Source organism: Emys orbicularis, chromosome 8 (genome assembly GCF_028017835.1).
Source record: "Emys orbicularis isolate rEmyOrb1 chromosome 8, rEmyOrb1.hap1, whole genome shotgun sequence".
Classification (NCBI taxonomy): domain Eukaryota; kingdom Metazoa; phylum Chordata; order Testudines; family Emydidae; genus Emys; species Emys orbicularis.
Window position 1 is genome coordinate 77392377 of NC_088690.1, and position 15280 is coordinate 77407656.

The window sequence follows — 15280 nt, forward strand, 5'->3', positions numbered from 1 at the left end:
TATAAGGAAATCCCCGGATGATGTAGAGTGAGCTACATTGGCTTTGTCCCACCTCTTTCTGGCTCCCCTCCAGTGCTGGTGGTATGATAGGGGCATGGCTGGAGCACCTGACACTCCAGTGATCCAGGACCAGTGGAAAGGCCCTTTGGTTTTCATTGCAGCTGGTGTAAGTTAGAGCCACCCTGAGGCTGTTCTAACTTATGTCCCAAGATCAGGGGAGAGTGGAGAATGCTCTAAACCTGTTGCCATCTCCACTGCTGGGTCCTGCACTGAGTGTAGCTTGGCTAGATGTGGCCTTAAAGGTCCAATTGTGTCCCTGAGCGTGCATACACAGCTCCCCACTGCCTCTGCTCACAGCTAGTCTGGTATTGCTGAGGGCAGAATCTGTGTTCCTTATTGTCATCATGGTCTGGAGGCTGGTAATATATAACTGATTTATACACTATCCATGGAGACCACTTCGCACTCTGTGAAATGCAGCTACCTCTGGGGTGAAATGTGGCAGCTACTTAACAGCACACAGCAACAATCTGCAACCATTTAGAGTGAATGTGAATAAGAATGCCATAGCAAACCGAAACTGCAGCAGAGAATCGTATATAGGCAGATTCCATTTATCCCTCTTGATGTCTGCCCAGGACTTTGGGGTTAATATCGCCTATGAACTGCCATGGGATCATGGATGACTACAAGTGGCCCTGACCTCAGCTTTTCCATCCCTACCAAAAGAGAGCAACTTCCCCAGCATGGTGACCCTTCCCTTAGCCCCACGCGGGGGACTGGCTGAGTACTCACTAAGAAGGAAGTAGCTAACATCACCTCTTCCTGCAGATGCCGCAATCTCCCTCCCCAAGCGCTGCCCTAGCCGGACTCTGCTAAGCTGGAGATCTGCTGCAGTCCCAGCTGATGGCAGCATGGATGTAAAAATCCAAACTGGCTGAGAGCAACAGGCACCAATCAATTACCATCAGCCCCTGCCAGATCTCCGAGAGCCCCGTCACACACACTCCAGGATCACCACCAGCACCACACAGACATTGTCAGGGTGTGAGCATGGGGCTGAGTCACAACTTCGTGCTGCCCCGAGGGGCCCTCGTGCCTCTCTTATATAATTCACTATTTGTTTACTTCTGTTGTGTTGGAGACGTTAATACGACGCACGTGGTCGCCTACTCACAGGAAGTGCCCTAGAGGCAGACAGGAGGATGCAACCGGTGACAATACCAAAGGGCACCAGGAGTGGGGTTCTACAGCTGTTCTCTTGAGCTGGGCTTTGTACTTTACCTCATCCATGAGGAGACACAGCGAGCAGAGTTGTGTGGTGGCCCCCTTAGGAAATACATACACGTGTACAGTCTGCCAGGAAAGAGGCAGACATTCCAGCATCGATCCCTACTAAGGACCCAACTCAGCGAAGCACTGAAGCCTGTGCCTCACTTTAAGCACGTGAGTTTCCCATTGAGGTCAACAGGACTATTTGCATGCTCAGTTAGGCCCGTGTGAATACCTCACTGAATCAGGGACCGACTATAGATAATGACAGGGCAGGAAAAGACCACCCTGACCCTCCACCGACCTCAGCTACAGGGCTGGCTCCAGGTACCAGCGTAGGAAGCAGGTGCTTGGGGCGGCCAATTCAAAGGGGTGGCACTCCGTCCAGTATCGGGGCGGCACGTCCAGGTCTTCGGCGGCAATTAGGCAGCGGGTCCCTCATTCCCTCTCTTCCTCTTTGAGCTGCCGCCGAATTGCCGCCGAAGAGGAAGAGAGGGAGGACCCGCCGCCGAACTGCCGCCGAAGAAGTGGCGCGATTTAGGTTCCGCCGAAGTGCCGCAGCTCGTCTTCTTTTTTTTTTTTTGCCGCTTGGGGTGGCAGAAAAGCTGGAGCCGGCCCTGCTCAGCTATGAAGGGCTATCCACTGCATCAGGCCCCACCAATATCCTTTCTGACCCGGCCACCTCCCTTGTGAGGACCATCCCCCCAAGGCCTAGCCTCATTTCTCCTTCTTTAACCTCAGAACATTGCTCCTTGTATTGCCATCTTCTAAGACTGGGAAGCCTTCACTACAGCATCCCCCTGAGGATATGGAAGACGATCAAGTCCTCCACCCCGAGTCATTTGATTACATACAGTTAATTCCCTCCAGGTCTCCTTAAGGGCGCCTCCTGCTCCTATGCACAAAACACGCTGGAAGTTGGAACCTGCATCGTGAGAACAGGCTCAGAATCGCTGCCTCCTTCTCCAATATTTGCATCATTTTCTAGGAGTCTTCCCTTGTAGCAACATTTCGTACAGCATGAAAGAATAAATATCAGCATGGGACAGAGTTGGCCATTTTTACCTTCTGCAAATAAAGAATGGTCCCTTTAAGCACAGCATAAAACTTCTTCCATCCTCTTCTTCCTCTCGGGGCTAAAACGAAGAAAAGCAGCTCGTTACATGTGCCTGTTAACTACAGCTTCCTCTTCCTCACTGGTAACGGCGAAGGGAAGCTGCCACACCACTTGTTCCGTAGGGTCGGAGTTGGGGGCCTGGAGAGTGCTCCATGGCAATGCCTGGCACTACAGAGGGGGCCGTCCAGCCTGGGCAGGCTGAGAAGGGAGGGGGGCTCTGCGATGATGGGTGAGGATGACAAATGTGCCCTGGTATTAGTATAGGGCTGCTCAGAGAGGGGAGACCTTGGGCCATAACCTTAGGTATTCCTGGGGTTTTAATGGGTCTCAGCGACTGGGCCATCCATCTCCATTAACAGAAATAACCTCAGTGGTTTTACTAATTGCCAGTAATTAACCAACAGATTCCAAACACATTTCCCTGTATCTCTCCTGCGCTCCCATTTCACTGCAGTGTTACTTGGCATCTAGTTGCTAATGGAGCTCAAGCATGTACAGTGTGATGGCAGAATGCAGCCAGGCCAACGCCACACAGTTGAGACCCTGCATCCAGACTCTCCCCAGGTTCAGGGGCTCGTGGGGTCTGGGGTTTCGGCTGGGCTCATGCTAGAGAACGGATCTGGGTCTGGACCTTCCCTATAGCTCAGGGTGCTGGGATCCATAGTTTGGGTTAAGCCCAGTATAAGGATGGGGCCAGCTGCAAAGCTCGGCCGTTCCTGATGCCTGGGGGCAGCTGGTGGCAGTGATCTGGTTTTGACCCACCCCTTTTAGAGGAGTGGTTGGGGCTCTGTTGGGGCTCTAATCATGGGGCCAAGCATGAGGTGGGATGGAGATACACAGCCCCACTGTGAGCCCCAGGATGTGCTCATTGCTATACCCCGAGCATGCAGAGCATTTGCACCATTCTGTGACTAGCCAGGTCTGAGTGCCCCACCTACTCCCCCACCCCCAGGCTGGTTAGCATCCCAGGGAGACAGGAGTGCAGAGGCTGTAATTGTGGCCTTCCCTGAATGTGGGGCTGCCAGGGGAGAGCCCCCGGCCCGTGTAGGGACAACCATCACATCTCCCTTTGTTTGCGATTTTGCCACACCAAGGAAAAAGCAAAACCAGAAAAGGGGAGTGAAAAGCACTGAAATTAGGTGGGGAAAGTTCTGAACTGGATGGCAGAGTTCACCCCCCTGCACCAGGGGAAATATACCATAGCACAGCCCTATGCACCATTGAAATCCTCAAAATAGGATTGAAGTGGTGCATTGGCCTTGACTTGGCCCTCTGCCCTGGGACACCCAGAAGTCAGTATATGGGGTCCCAGCTACCAACCCTGCAAACCAGTTAGGTTTATCTCACTGCATACTTGTTTGCGGCATTCACCCAGTTCTGGTCTTGATGCTAGACCCAACTCTTACTGCATGTCCTGGTACTGTCCTCTCTGCCCTAGGTGTCCCTTACTGGCATGTCATGCTACATGCTGCGCTTCTCTTCTAACACGTACTTCTCTTCCCATCTGTATCAGCATGGGTTTTCCGGGTGAGGACGCCGTGCTTATAGGTAATTGCATTCAGCGCCTGGGGAATGTCCAGGAAAGGATTGCTGCCATCTACGATCCGCGTCACTTTCTTTGCACTGGCTCCTAGTTTGTCGTCCACGAGTTCCGACAGCGATTTTCTCAGCTCATCCTCATCACTTGGAAAGAAACCCAGAGAAAACCTTGAACAAAGAACATTCGTCTTTGACACTGTGTTTTACCCGCTGGAGGGACCAGGCCTTGGTTCGAGCAAGTCACTCATTACAGTAGCGGTAGAATAGTGAACCAGGTTGTTATATATTGAAAATCATGGCATGCCACGTATTTGGGGTCAAATATGAGGGGTCAAATTCTCCTCTCGTGAGCACTGCTGCAGCCCTGTTGACTTGAATGGCATTGAACTGGGCATAACGGCGAGAAGCATTTGACAGCCCGTGATTGTTCTCATTGCAGCTTTGTGAAGTCAAACAGGAGACTGGCCGTTGATGTGGGTATCAAACATCCCCAGAAACATCATGGTTAATGCTAAGAAAGCATATGTGGAAGGGAGATTCAGCCTCATGCTTCAGGGCTTGGGCCCGCTATTAGAGACCTGGGTGAGATCTAATGTGGGAGGCAAATTACCCCAAATCAGCTACTGTGGGGTTCTTACACCTTCCGTGGAAGCATCTGGGTACTAGACTAGACAGATCTCCAGGCTGGTGTAGAGTGGGCTGGAGAACATGGGGCTAGGCCCACCTGATTATAGAATGAGGTCCACTGGAGAGCAGAAGGTGACTGGAGCAAGAGGAATGAAAGCCAAGCTCACGTGGTGATGGAGCCCAGCTGGGGAAAGGGCTGCAGAGAGTCGAACAGGACACTCAGAGGAAGGAAAGCTCTCCAGGCAGGAGGCCCTGGGAGAGACCTTGATGGAAGGAGGGACTGGGAAAAGCTCTCCACACAGGGAGGCATGGGAAAAATCTTGACTAACCAGGGAAGTGATTGCGGGGTCTACACTGCAATTAAAGACCTACAGCTGGACTGGGTCAGCTGACTCGGGGCTTGTGCTATGGGGCTATAAAATTGTGGTGTAGCTGTTTGGGCTTGGGCTGGAGCCCAGGCTCTGGGACCACCCCAGAACAGCCAGTGCCTAAATGGCACAACTGGGACCACTACAAATTAGCCTGGGGCCATATCAGAGTTCAGATGTAAGCTATGCAATAATGGGCAAAAAGAGACTTCAGCTAGCAGGGATGTCACCAGGGCATCAATGTATAAGAACATCAGAACCTAAGAATGACCACACTGGGTCAGAGCAAAGGTCCATCTAGCCCAGTGTCCTATCTTCCAACAGTGGCCAGTGCCAGTTGCTTCAGAGGGCATGAACAGAACAGGTGATCATCGAGTGAAGTATCTGTCTCCTCCACTGGCTGGCCTGCTAAGGGCCAGAAGTCTGGGCTCCTCTAGTGAACGGCCAATGCCTTATTGTCATTGCACCAAGGGGTGTCATGGGGGCACTGGAGCTTGGGGTCAGGGTGGGGGCATGGCATTTGTGCCCACTACATTTCTCACATGGACCTCACGTCTCCCCTTCCAGGGGCTGGGTGGATCTACTTGGATGTGATAGTGTGTATTGCACTAACACTCTTGTGAGGCACTGTGGAGCGGGGGCTAGCTAAGGGCATGGGCAGAGGGGGTCAAGTGCCCAGAATGGTGGGGAGTGACCTGGTGGGGTATCTGACTCGTCGGGATCTCTGAGAATGCAGCAGGTATCCTGGCGCAGGGGGTCTATGTCACCCATGCGAGTGTCTGTGCTCAGCACTGTGGCTGTGTGATCCCTGCTCCAGGCAGTACTTGTGTTAGTGCTAAGGAAGCTAGAGGTCTCTCATGTTGCAACCAGCTTGTTTGCAATAAAGCAAGGAGCCCTGCAGCCAGGCAGCATCTGCCTCCTCTTCCTCCAGGGTCTCAGGCTGATACAGAGAGAGGAAGGAAAAGAGTTCATGGAAATGGGGGGTGAAGGGGTGGGAGGAAGAGATCTATGAAGTACCAGCTAAATCGGGCGGGAACTGAATTGCCCCAGCCTTTGGAAGGCTGCTGCCTGGGGGCTCTGTTCTCCCTACTCACGGTGTGCAGGAGAGGCTGTGCGCATGGTAATCCAGCGTTTTGCAATAACACGATAATCGCTTCCCTGTTTTCAGCTGAACTAGCTGCACTTTCTCTGAACTCTCTTATATAAAATTTCCTGCCAGATGCCAGTGCATTGGAGCAGCCTTAGTGGAGCTAGAGGGCTCCCTCTAGTGGCTGATTTACAACAATACTCTGGCTTTGCTGACCATTGCCTGCAATGAAGTTGATCTGGTTGCTTTGGCCTGGTGGGATTTCTCCCTCCCTCCCTCTCTCTTTCTCGTTTATTTAGGATGGGATTTTCAAAAGCACCTAATGGAGTTCAGAGCATAATTTCCATTGATAATCATTGAATACTTTGTGGGATAGGGCCAGCTACATAAGAACAGCCATACTGGGTCAGACCAAAGGTCCATCTAGCCCAGTGTCCTGTCTTCCAACAGTGGCCCATGCCAGATGCTTCAAAGGAGTGAATAGAATAGGGCAATTATCAAGTGATCCATCCCCTGCCATTCAGTTCCAGGTTTAGAACTGGCAGACAGAGGTTTAGGAAGACCCAAGCATGGGGTTGCCTCCCTGACCATTTTGGCTAATAGCCATGACTTTATCTAATTCATTTTAAATTCCAGATATACTTCTGGCCATCACAACATCCCCTGGCAATGAGTTCCACAGGCTGACTGTGCGTTGTGTGGAGAAGTCCTTCCTTATGCACTTCCAACAGTCTCATCAGCAGAGCAGGGCAAAAATTTTCTCATTAAACTTTTTTGGGGGAGAAAGGCTAAGATTCGACAGCACTACAACATTTTGTGAATTCATCTTGGTTTCTCCAAATTGTTCATTTAGGAAAAACTTTTTTTTCTGGTTTGAAATGACTTTTGTGTCACCATTTCCTTGAATTTTATTTTTGAAAAATTCAGAATTATTAAAAAATGGTCAAAATCCAAACAAAATATCATTTCACCCAAAACAATTTCCCCCCATGACTTTTCAATGCACCAATTTTTTTAAAATAAATATTTTCCATTTGAGGCAAAATGATTTCCCCCCACCCAACTTTTTGAAATTGCCAATGAACTGAAAAATCCATTATTCACACAGTTCTACTCATCACCCCATTGCTTTTCAGGAAAAATAAAACCAGACGAAACATTCTCCAGTGTAGCCAGGCAACTGCAAGGCATGTGCAACTGGTGCTGGGAAATGGAACCTCTCGGCCACAAGTCACTTGTGCGCATCTGGCTCCAGCTGGTAGTGACCATCTGATGGCCACTTTCTGAAATGTCTTAGTGGGGCTCAGTCCAGTTCCTGATACATAGGTGGGTGCATCATAAACACCACCACCACCAGAGGCGAATTAGGGGTTTGTGGGGCCCCTGGGCCAGCGGAAGTGGGGGCCCCTCCCCATCCCTGCCACCTGTAGTCCTCCCCGCTCCTCCTGGTGCTCCTGCTGAGGAAATGGGGTTGCCCCGCCCCAGCTCCCACCCAGCATTCTGTGCCCAGACTCTGCTCCCCAGCAGGATCACTGGGTGGGCGGAGCGGGTTGGAGCATGGTGGCACCCATTTTTCCAGGGGGCCCACAATTGGCCAGAGCCCCTGGGCACGGGCCCCGTCAGCCCAGTGGCTAGTCCGCCACTGACTACCACAGCTGGTAATAAACTGGCTCCATAGAGAGACCAGGGACTGAATGGGCCAGGATGAAAAAAGGTCTCTCCTGAAGGACAAAGCAGGCAGGCTGCCCAGAACGTAGCAGATCTGTGTGTAAATAAAGGGGTTGCTGCTAGGGTAAGAAGAGCCCTAAACACACATTTTTTTTTTTTTAAAAGGATGTTCAACCAGAGTGAAGTCAGGGCAAGACCCACTTCATGGCTCACTTGATTCAGGCGAGGCCAGTGCACCCTGAAGAGTGTATTTCTAGCACAGCTGTTCCACCCCACCTCCACCTTGGACAGCTAATATTTATATGCAAAGGATCTTCCCTGTTTCTATCTTGGCTGTTTTTTACCTGATACCCACATCCCCTTCAGGCATGCGAGTTTCTAATGGGAAAGCAACCAAGGCTTGGCTTACTGAGCAATATATGATTCTCTTCCTTTTTTCAATTACATTGTTTGAGTAGCTTGTACAGTAAATTTCCATAATCAACCGACTGTGTGCATTGTAATGGACCGGATGACATTGTGCTCAGGGGGTTGCAACAGTAATTAATCCTGGTGGAAGGGAGGTAGATAAGTTCTGGTTTCAGCAGCTGTGCACATGTTTTCCACCTGGCCCCATGGTGGCTCTTGATGGGACGTCATCCTGAGCTTGTTTCTGTTAGTTAATCCCTGGGGACAACTGCACTGGGAGTGAGCGCTGCACACACCACCCGCCACTGCCCGGCATTAATGGCCTGATTTGCAGTGGTGCCGCAGGCTCTCAATGCCCATCAAAGCCCACTGGAGCTGCACAAGCTAAGGACTTCTGAAAAATCAGGCTACAACTGCATCAATACAAGAGGCATCAGAAATGGGAGGGGTCAGAAGGCCAAGAGCAATGGGATGGGGATGAGCTGGTGCTTAGCAGAGGATGAGACAGGAGGTCTGGAAAAAGAGACGAGATTTGTAATGGGCCTTCCATGAGCAGAACCATGCACCTCCGTGGAGCCTCCCTGAGGCCAATGGGCCTCGGGGATCCAACCGCCCGCAGCTCATTGCAGGAGTGGGGCCTAATGTTGTACACAGATGGAGTTTAAAACAGGTAAAGGGACTGGGGCTGGAGTTAAGGTTTTGCAAAATTATTATTATTATTATTATTATTGGAGATGATAAGGATGACATTGCTGACCACGGTAATTATGGTATTAATTGCTCTGAGGCATATCACTGGCCCTCATGGGATGCTCATGGGTGCCTTCTGCACATGTGTGATACAGAAATAAACCCACCCACCAACAGGGACAGGCGGACTGGTCAAAGCCCAGCTTCTGAACTGAGCAGTGAATGTTTATCGTACTGGGGAGCTCACATCTTGTTTCCTTGGCGTGACAGTCACCCCTCCACATGCAGATACGTCAGATACTCCAGCAAGGCGGTGTACCTCTAAAGGGGTAAAATCCCCCCTATGCAGAGGGCTAATGCTATGTCTTACCTGGTGCCTATGCCTTGCGCTGGCCCTAAATGGGGTTGAATTTCACCTGTTCAGAGGCATACATCCTTTCTGGAGCATTACCAGTCTCTGCGTATGTTAATACTGCACTTTCCTGAAGCTTCTTGAGCTAATGATCCAAGAGCCGTCAGCTGCTTTGAAAGAGACCTTTTGGGTTAGAAGGCACTGAAAAATGATACTTACATGGCCCACTCCAGCTTCTCATTTTTGATTGAGTTATACAGTGTCTGAAACAAGAGCACAATATTAGCTCTTAGCAGCTTCTCCAGGCAATGGGTCCCATTTTTGGACACCTCCCAGGTGAATGCCCTTTATATGGCCTGTGCTGCAAAGTGCTCTCAGAGAGATGCTTGGTTACGGCCCTGTTACAGGAGAGCTGTTTGGAACAGAGGGGCAGTCACCATTTTCACAGGCCTGACTTTTATTTTTCCTGGTGGGTGCTCCACCCCCACTCCACCCCGAGGCCCTGCCCCTTCCCCTGAGGCCCCGCCCTCGCTCCACCTCTTCCCACCCCTGCTCTGCCCCTCCCCCACCCCGAGGGCCTACTACCCTCACTCTGCCTCTTCCCGCCCCACCGCCTCCCGCAAGGCACCCCGCCCACCTACTGCTCACTGCTCTCCACCCTCCGGCAAATGCCTCCTGCCAGCCACCAAACAGCTGGTCCACGGATGTGGTGCTGGTGGATGCTGAGCACTCGGTATTTTTTTTCCATGGGTACTTGAGCGCCGGAGCACCCATGGAGTCAGCGCCTATGACCATTGTGACGGCAGGGCTGCCCAGAGGTGGCGGCAAGTGGGGCAATTTGCCCCAGGCCCTGGGCCCCACAGGGGCCCCCACGAGAATATAGTATTCTATAGTATTGCAACTTTTTTTTATGGAAGGGGCCCCCGAAATTGCTTTGCCCCAGGCCCCCTGAATCCTCTGGGCGGCCCTGTGTGACGGTGCCTCTCTTGCAGGCATGTGGTGACGCTGGTGTCAGCAAGGGGTAACTGCAGTTCTGCTAAGAGGGGAGCAGCTTTCATTGGACTTCAGGCTTTTTACGGGGAATGTTACGGGGTGTCATAGTCCCCATAGGGGCTGAAGGAGTTTAATACCTCCCTGCCTCCCCCAAAGGGCGAGAGCACGACTGGGGCGCTGGCATTTGGAAGAGAGGTGTCAAGGATTCTCTGGGCAGGGACAGACTCCTGGTGATTGTGAATTCCCTGCTGCACAAGTCAGCAGCTGTGTCGGGAAGGCCAGCCCTGCCTTAGGGTCCTGTGTCCCAAGCTGTGACCTTTGTTCCTAAAGCACTGGGCTACATCTCTGAACTGGAGCGATTCCTGCGTGAACGCCTGCCTTCTCAGAGACTGTTGGAAGGCTCCCCGCCCAAGGCGAGGGGTGGGCGTTTGGAATGACCCGCGTCCAAGAGGGGAATCCCCACAGAGCCCGTCTGAGCCGTGGTTACACTGCAATTCCCACTGGTAGAGCTGCACCTACTGGGACTTACAGGTTTGAAAGATCCTACTGTAGATGAGACTTCAGAGGGGAAGTCGGTGTCTGCAGTAGGGAATTTTAGACCAGAATTCCCATTGCTATCACTACTAGCTTAGCCATGGGTGGAAGGTTTGTCTGTAATTCCCTACTGCAGGGGTAGTCACTAGGCTAGTGCCTTAAACACAGGCGACCTGCACTCTCCTCCTGGTAAGTCTCTCTGTGCTTCACACTCCCCATCTGTGAAATGGGCAGTGATGTGTAACAGCCTCGCTGGGGTGCTGGGTGACAGGACTAGCTAGCACTTGTAAAGGCCAAAGTAGTGTTAAGGCAGAGCTGTGCCAGCAGCTGGGTGAGACCTAAGGAATTCCTGGCTCTCTTTTCTGGGCAGAACCTACTAGGAGTTCCGAATACAGGGTTGGGTTCACTGGCAGGGAATGTAATAAGGGGAACTGAAGCCCCCTATTATTTTGGGTCCATTGCTCTGTGTTCAGATGCAGTGGCGCTGCGGGCTACGTAACTACTGAGACAGACAGCTACACTTTGGTACACTTCGAGGACAGTGAGAAATCACAGAGTACAAACAAAAATAGGTCCGTTTTCTGGCATCAGAAAACGGACCTATTCTGACATGCCAAGTTATCACAAGATTCATAGACTCATAGACTCATAGACTTTAAGGTCAGAAGGGACCAATATGGTCATCTAGTCTGACCTCCCGCATGATGCAGGCCACAAAAGCTGACTCACCCACAACAGAATCTTCCAGCCTGCGACCCCTGCCCTATGCTGCGGAGGAAGGCGAAAAACCTCCAGGGCCTCTGCCAATCTACCCTGGAGGAAAATTCCTTCCCGACCCCAAATATGGCGATCAGCAGAACCCCGAGCATACAGGCAAGATTCTACAGCCGGACTCTCATTTTACCCGCTATGGCCCGTTAATGCCTATTTGACTAAAATCACATTATCCCATCAAACCATTCCCTCCATAAACTTATCAAGCCTAATCTTGAAGCCAGAGAGGTCCTTTGCCCCCACCGTTTCCCTCGGAAGGCTGTTCCAAAATTTTACCCCTCTGACGGTCAGAAACCTTCGTCTAATTTCAAGCCTAAACTTCCCCACGGCCAGTTTATATCCATTCGTTCTCGTATCCACATTACTACTAAGCTGAAATAATTCCTCTCCCTCCTTGGTATTAATCCCTTTGATATATTTAAAGAGAGCAATCATATCCCCCCTCAGCCTTCTTTTGGTTAGGCTAAACAAACCGAGCTCCTCGAGTCTCCTTTCATAGGAAAGGTTTTCCATTCCTCGGATCATCCTAGTGGCCCTTCTCTGTACCCGTTCCAGTTTGAGTTCATCCTTTTTAAACATAGGAGACCAGAACTGCACACAGTACTCCAAATGAGGTCTCACCAGCGCCTTGTATAACGGAAGCAGCACCTCCCTGTCCCTACTAGAAATACCTCGCCTAACGCATCCCAAGATCGCATTAGCTTTTTTCACAGCCACGTCACATTGCCGACTCATAGTCATCCTGCGATCAACCAGGACTCCGAGGTCCTTCTCCTCCTCCGTCACTTCCAACCTATGCGTCCCTAACTTATAACTAAAATTCTTGTTAGTCATCCCTAAATGCATCACCTTACACTTCCCACTATTGAATCTCATCCTATTATTGTTACTCCAATTTACAAGGTCATCCAAGTCTCCCTGCAAAATATCCCGATCCTTCTCCGAATTGGCAATACCTCCCAACTTGTGTCATCCGCAAACTTTATCAGCCCACTCCTACATTCGGTTCCGAGGTCAGTAACGAATAGATTAAATAAAATCGGACCCAAAACCGAACCTTGAGGAACCCCACTGGTGACCTCCCTCCAACCCGACAGTTCCCCTTTCAGTACTACCCGCTGCAGTCTCCCCTTTAACCAGTTCTTTATCCACCTCTGGATTTTCATATCCATCCCCATCTTTTCTAATTTAACCAGTAATTCCTCGTGCGGCACAGTATCAAACGCTTTACTAAAATCTAGGTAAATTAGATCCACCGCATTTCCTTTATCTAGAAGGTCTGTTACTTTCTCAAAAAAGGAGATCAAGTTGGTTTGGCACGATCTTCCTTTCGTAAACCCATGTTGTAATTTGTCCCAATTGCCATTCACCTCAAGGTCCTTAACTACTTTTTCCTTCAAGATTTTTTCCAAGACCTTGCATACTACAGAAGTTAAACTAACAGGCCTGTAGTTACCCGGGTCACTTTTTATCCCCTTCTTGAAAATAGGAACCACATTAGCTATTTTCCAGTCCATCGGTACCTCCCCCGAGTTTACAGATTTATTAAAAATTATCGCCAAGGGGCTTGCAATTTCTCGCGCCAGCTCCTTCAATATTCTAGGATGAAGATCATCTGGTCCACCCGATTTAGTCCCATTTAGCTGGTCAAGTTTGGCTTCCACCTCTGATACTTTGATGTCAATCGCCCCTCCTTTATTCCCCTCTGTCCCGCTCCCTCTATTCCTAAGCCCTTCATTAGCCTTATTAAACACCGATGCAAAATATTCATTTAGATATTGTGCCATGCTTAGATTGTCCTTAATCTCCACTCCATCTGCAAGCTTCAGTGGCCCCACTTCCTCTTTCTTTGTTTTCTTCCTATTTATATGGCTATAAAACCTCTTACTATTGGATTTAATTCCCCTCGCGAGGTCCAACTCTACACGGCTTTTGGCCTTTCTCACCGCATCCCTACATGCTCTGACCTCAATAAGGTAGGTTTCTTTGCCGATCTCTCCTCTCTTCCATTCTTTGTACGCTTTCTGTTTTTTCTTAATCGCCCCTTTGAGACGCCCGCTCATCCAGCTGGGTCTAATTCCCCTGCCTACTGACCGTTTCCCCTTTCTCGGGATACAGGCCTCGGACAGCTCGTGCAACTTCAGCTTGAAATAATCCCAGGCCTCATCTGCCTTTAGCTCTCTAAGTATGTTAGCCCAATCCACTTCCCTAAGTAGTTGCCTTAATTTATTAAAGTTGGCCTTTTTGAAATCGTAAACAAATTCTTGTGCTTTCTTAGTTTAGCTAAGACTGCTGCAAAGCTTCGACACTACCCTGGAAGGAAAACGGAAGGTACATTTGGACTCTGACGGTCAGGACCACCAGAAATAACAGCGGCAAGGGCCTGAGGTGAGGAATCAAGCTAGCCACGTTCTATTCCTTTGCTTTGTATGAGACTCTTTGCCTTTCTGTTTGGGTCCTCTCCTACCTATGGGCTATTCAAATTATCAGCTCTTCAGGGCAGCGACTGTCTCTCACTATGTGTATGTACAGCGCCTAGCACAATGGGCCTGCCTTGGAGATGGTGCCTTTAAGTGCCACCCTAATAACACTAACATTGATATCACATTACCTTCAGCAGATCCTTTGCAAAGTCCTGCCCATCATTTAAGCCATCCAGGTTTGCTATAAATTGTTGGCATGACATCTTCTTTCCAATATTCTGCAATGCAAAGAAACAGAGCCTTAAACCTCTGTTTAATATAGCTCCCAGTTTAATCAAACTGCTTTGAGCAACTGATTGTGGACCTGATCCAAGAGCCTAACGCTGAACACCCGTGAATGTTGTAGCTCCTCTCTTCTATAGAGGTTCTTCTGTCAGGCTCATCGCTGTGGTATCTGATGTTTGCAATCTGAACTTGGCTCCACATTTTTCAAATCTAACCCCCTCCACACACCAATTGGGCAGTGTTCCCAATCCAAATCTGGAGCCAGCCTTCTAACATGGGCTTACCTCTGGCAATCACACATTACTGAATCCAAATTGAGGGTCCGACACAACAGCCGAGTCACAAAACCCAAGCCCAGGTGCCCCTACTGTAGTAAATAACACTGGACTAGATTCCCTGGAGCCAAAGTAGCACAGAGTGGCTGTGAAGTGCTGTGAAGTGTCTGATTGGGGGGTTGGGTGGGTTATTTTTAGCAATTTTTATGTAGATGTCCAAAAATCATGGGGGTTCTCTTGGTCTACTCTGTAGTGAGTACTGTAATGCATATATAGTATGTACTGTAAAGAGCGATCTGTTTGTAACGTTCCCAAGGCTGCTTTCACGTCAGACGGTTTCAAACAATCCTACGTTGAAGTGCACTAGGGAACCTTTAGTGCACACCAGCAGGATCAACACAGACCAATTAATGAGCAACACGTTTGTGCGAAATCATACTCCCCTAGTCCACATTACTGTTCCGTGTAGACAAGCCCTTAGACACAAGTACCCAGTTCTGGTGTCTTTCCAGTATTTCTTGGATAAACACTGCTTTCATTGGCGTTGTACTGGGGGTGTTTTTCAGTTAACACCTAAAACCACAAGCCTGAATAGGGCTTTGCTATACTATCAAAGTAGTTAAAGCCAGCACCCGTCCTGGGATGGAGTGAGAGGGGTGGCTCGGGGGTGAGGAACTACTGTATTCGCCACGGTGCAAGAGGAGAGCACAGGGGCTGTCATCCAGAAGGACAGCAATGATGGCTTGTTGTGTGTATCTGTGGGACCCTGCTTACAGTGACGAGGGTGAATCAGTGCAAAGTGAGGTGGGTTCTGGAGGTCGACAGGGTGGAAAAGAAACTCGAAAAACAAATGAAACAAGCACCTCCC

The 15280-nt window shown here is 50.0% G+C and overlaps 1 protein-coding gene across 1 annotated transcript in view; it reads right to left on the reverse strand.

Moving 5' to 3' along the window:
• The window catches only part of PSD2 (pleckstrin and Sec7 domain containing 2), a 100170-nt gene that overhangs the window by 17005 nt on the left and 67885 nt on the right, over positions 1–15280 (reverse strand). Inside the window, exons 7-10 of the mRNA XM_065409306.1 lie at positions 14041–14130; positions 9348–9391; positions 3882–4072; positions 2338–2408 (exon numbers count right to left, since the gene is read on the reverse strand). Coding sequence (XP_065265378.1) covers positions 2338–2408; positions 3882–4072; positions 9348–9391; positions 14041–14130 — 396 coding nt within the window. The remainder of the gene's footprint in view (positions 1–2337; positions 2409–3881; positions 4073–9347; positions 9392–14040; positions 14131–15280) is intronic.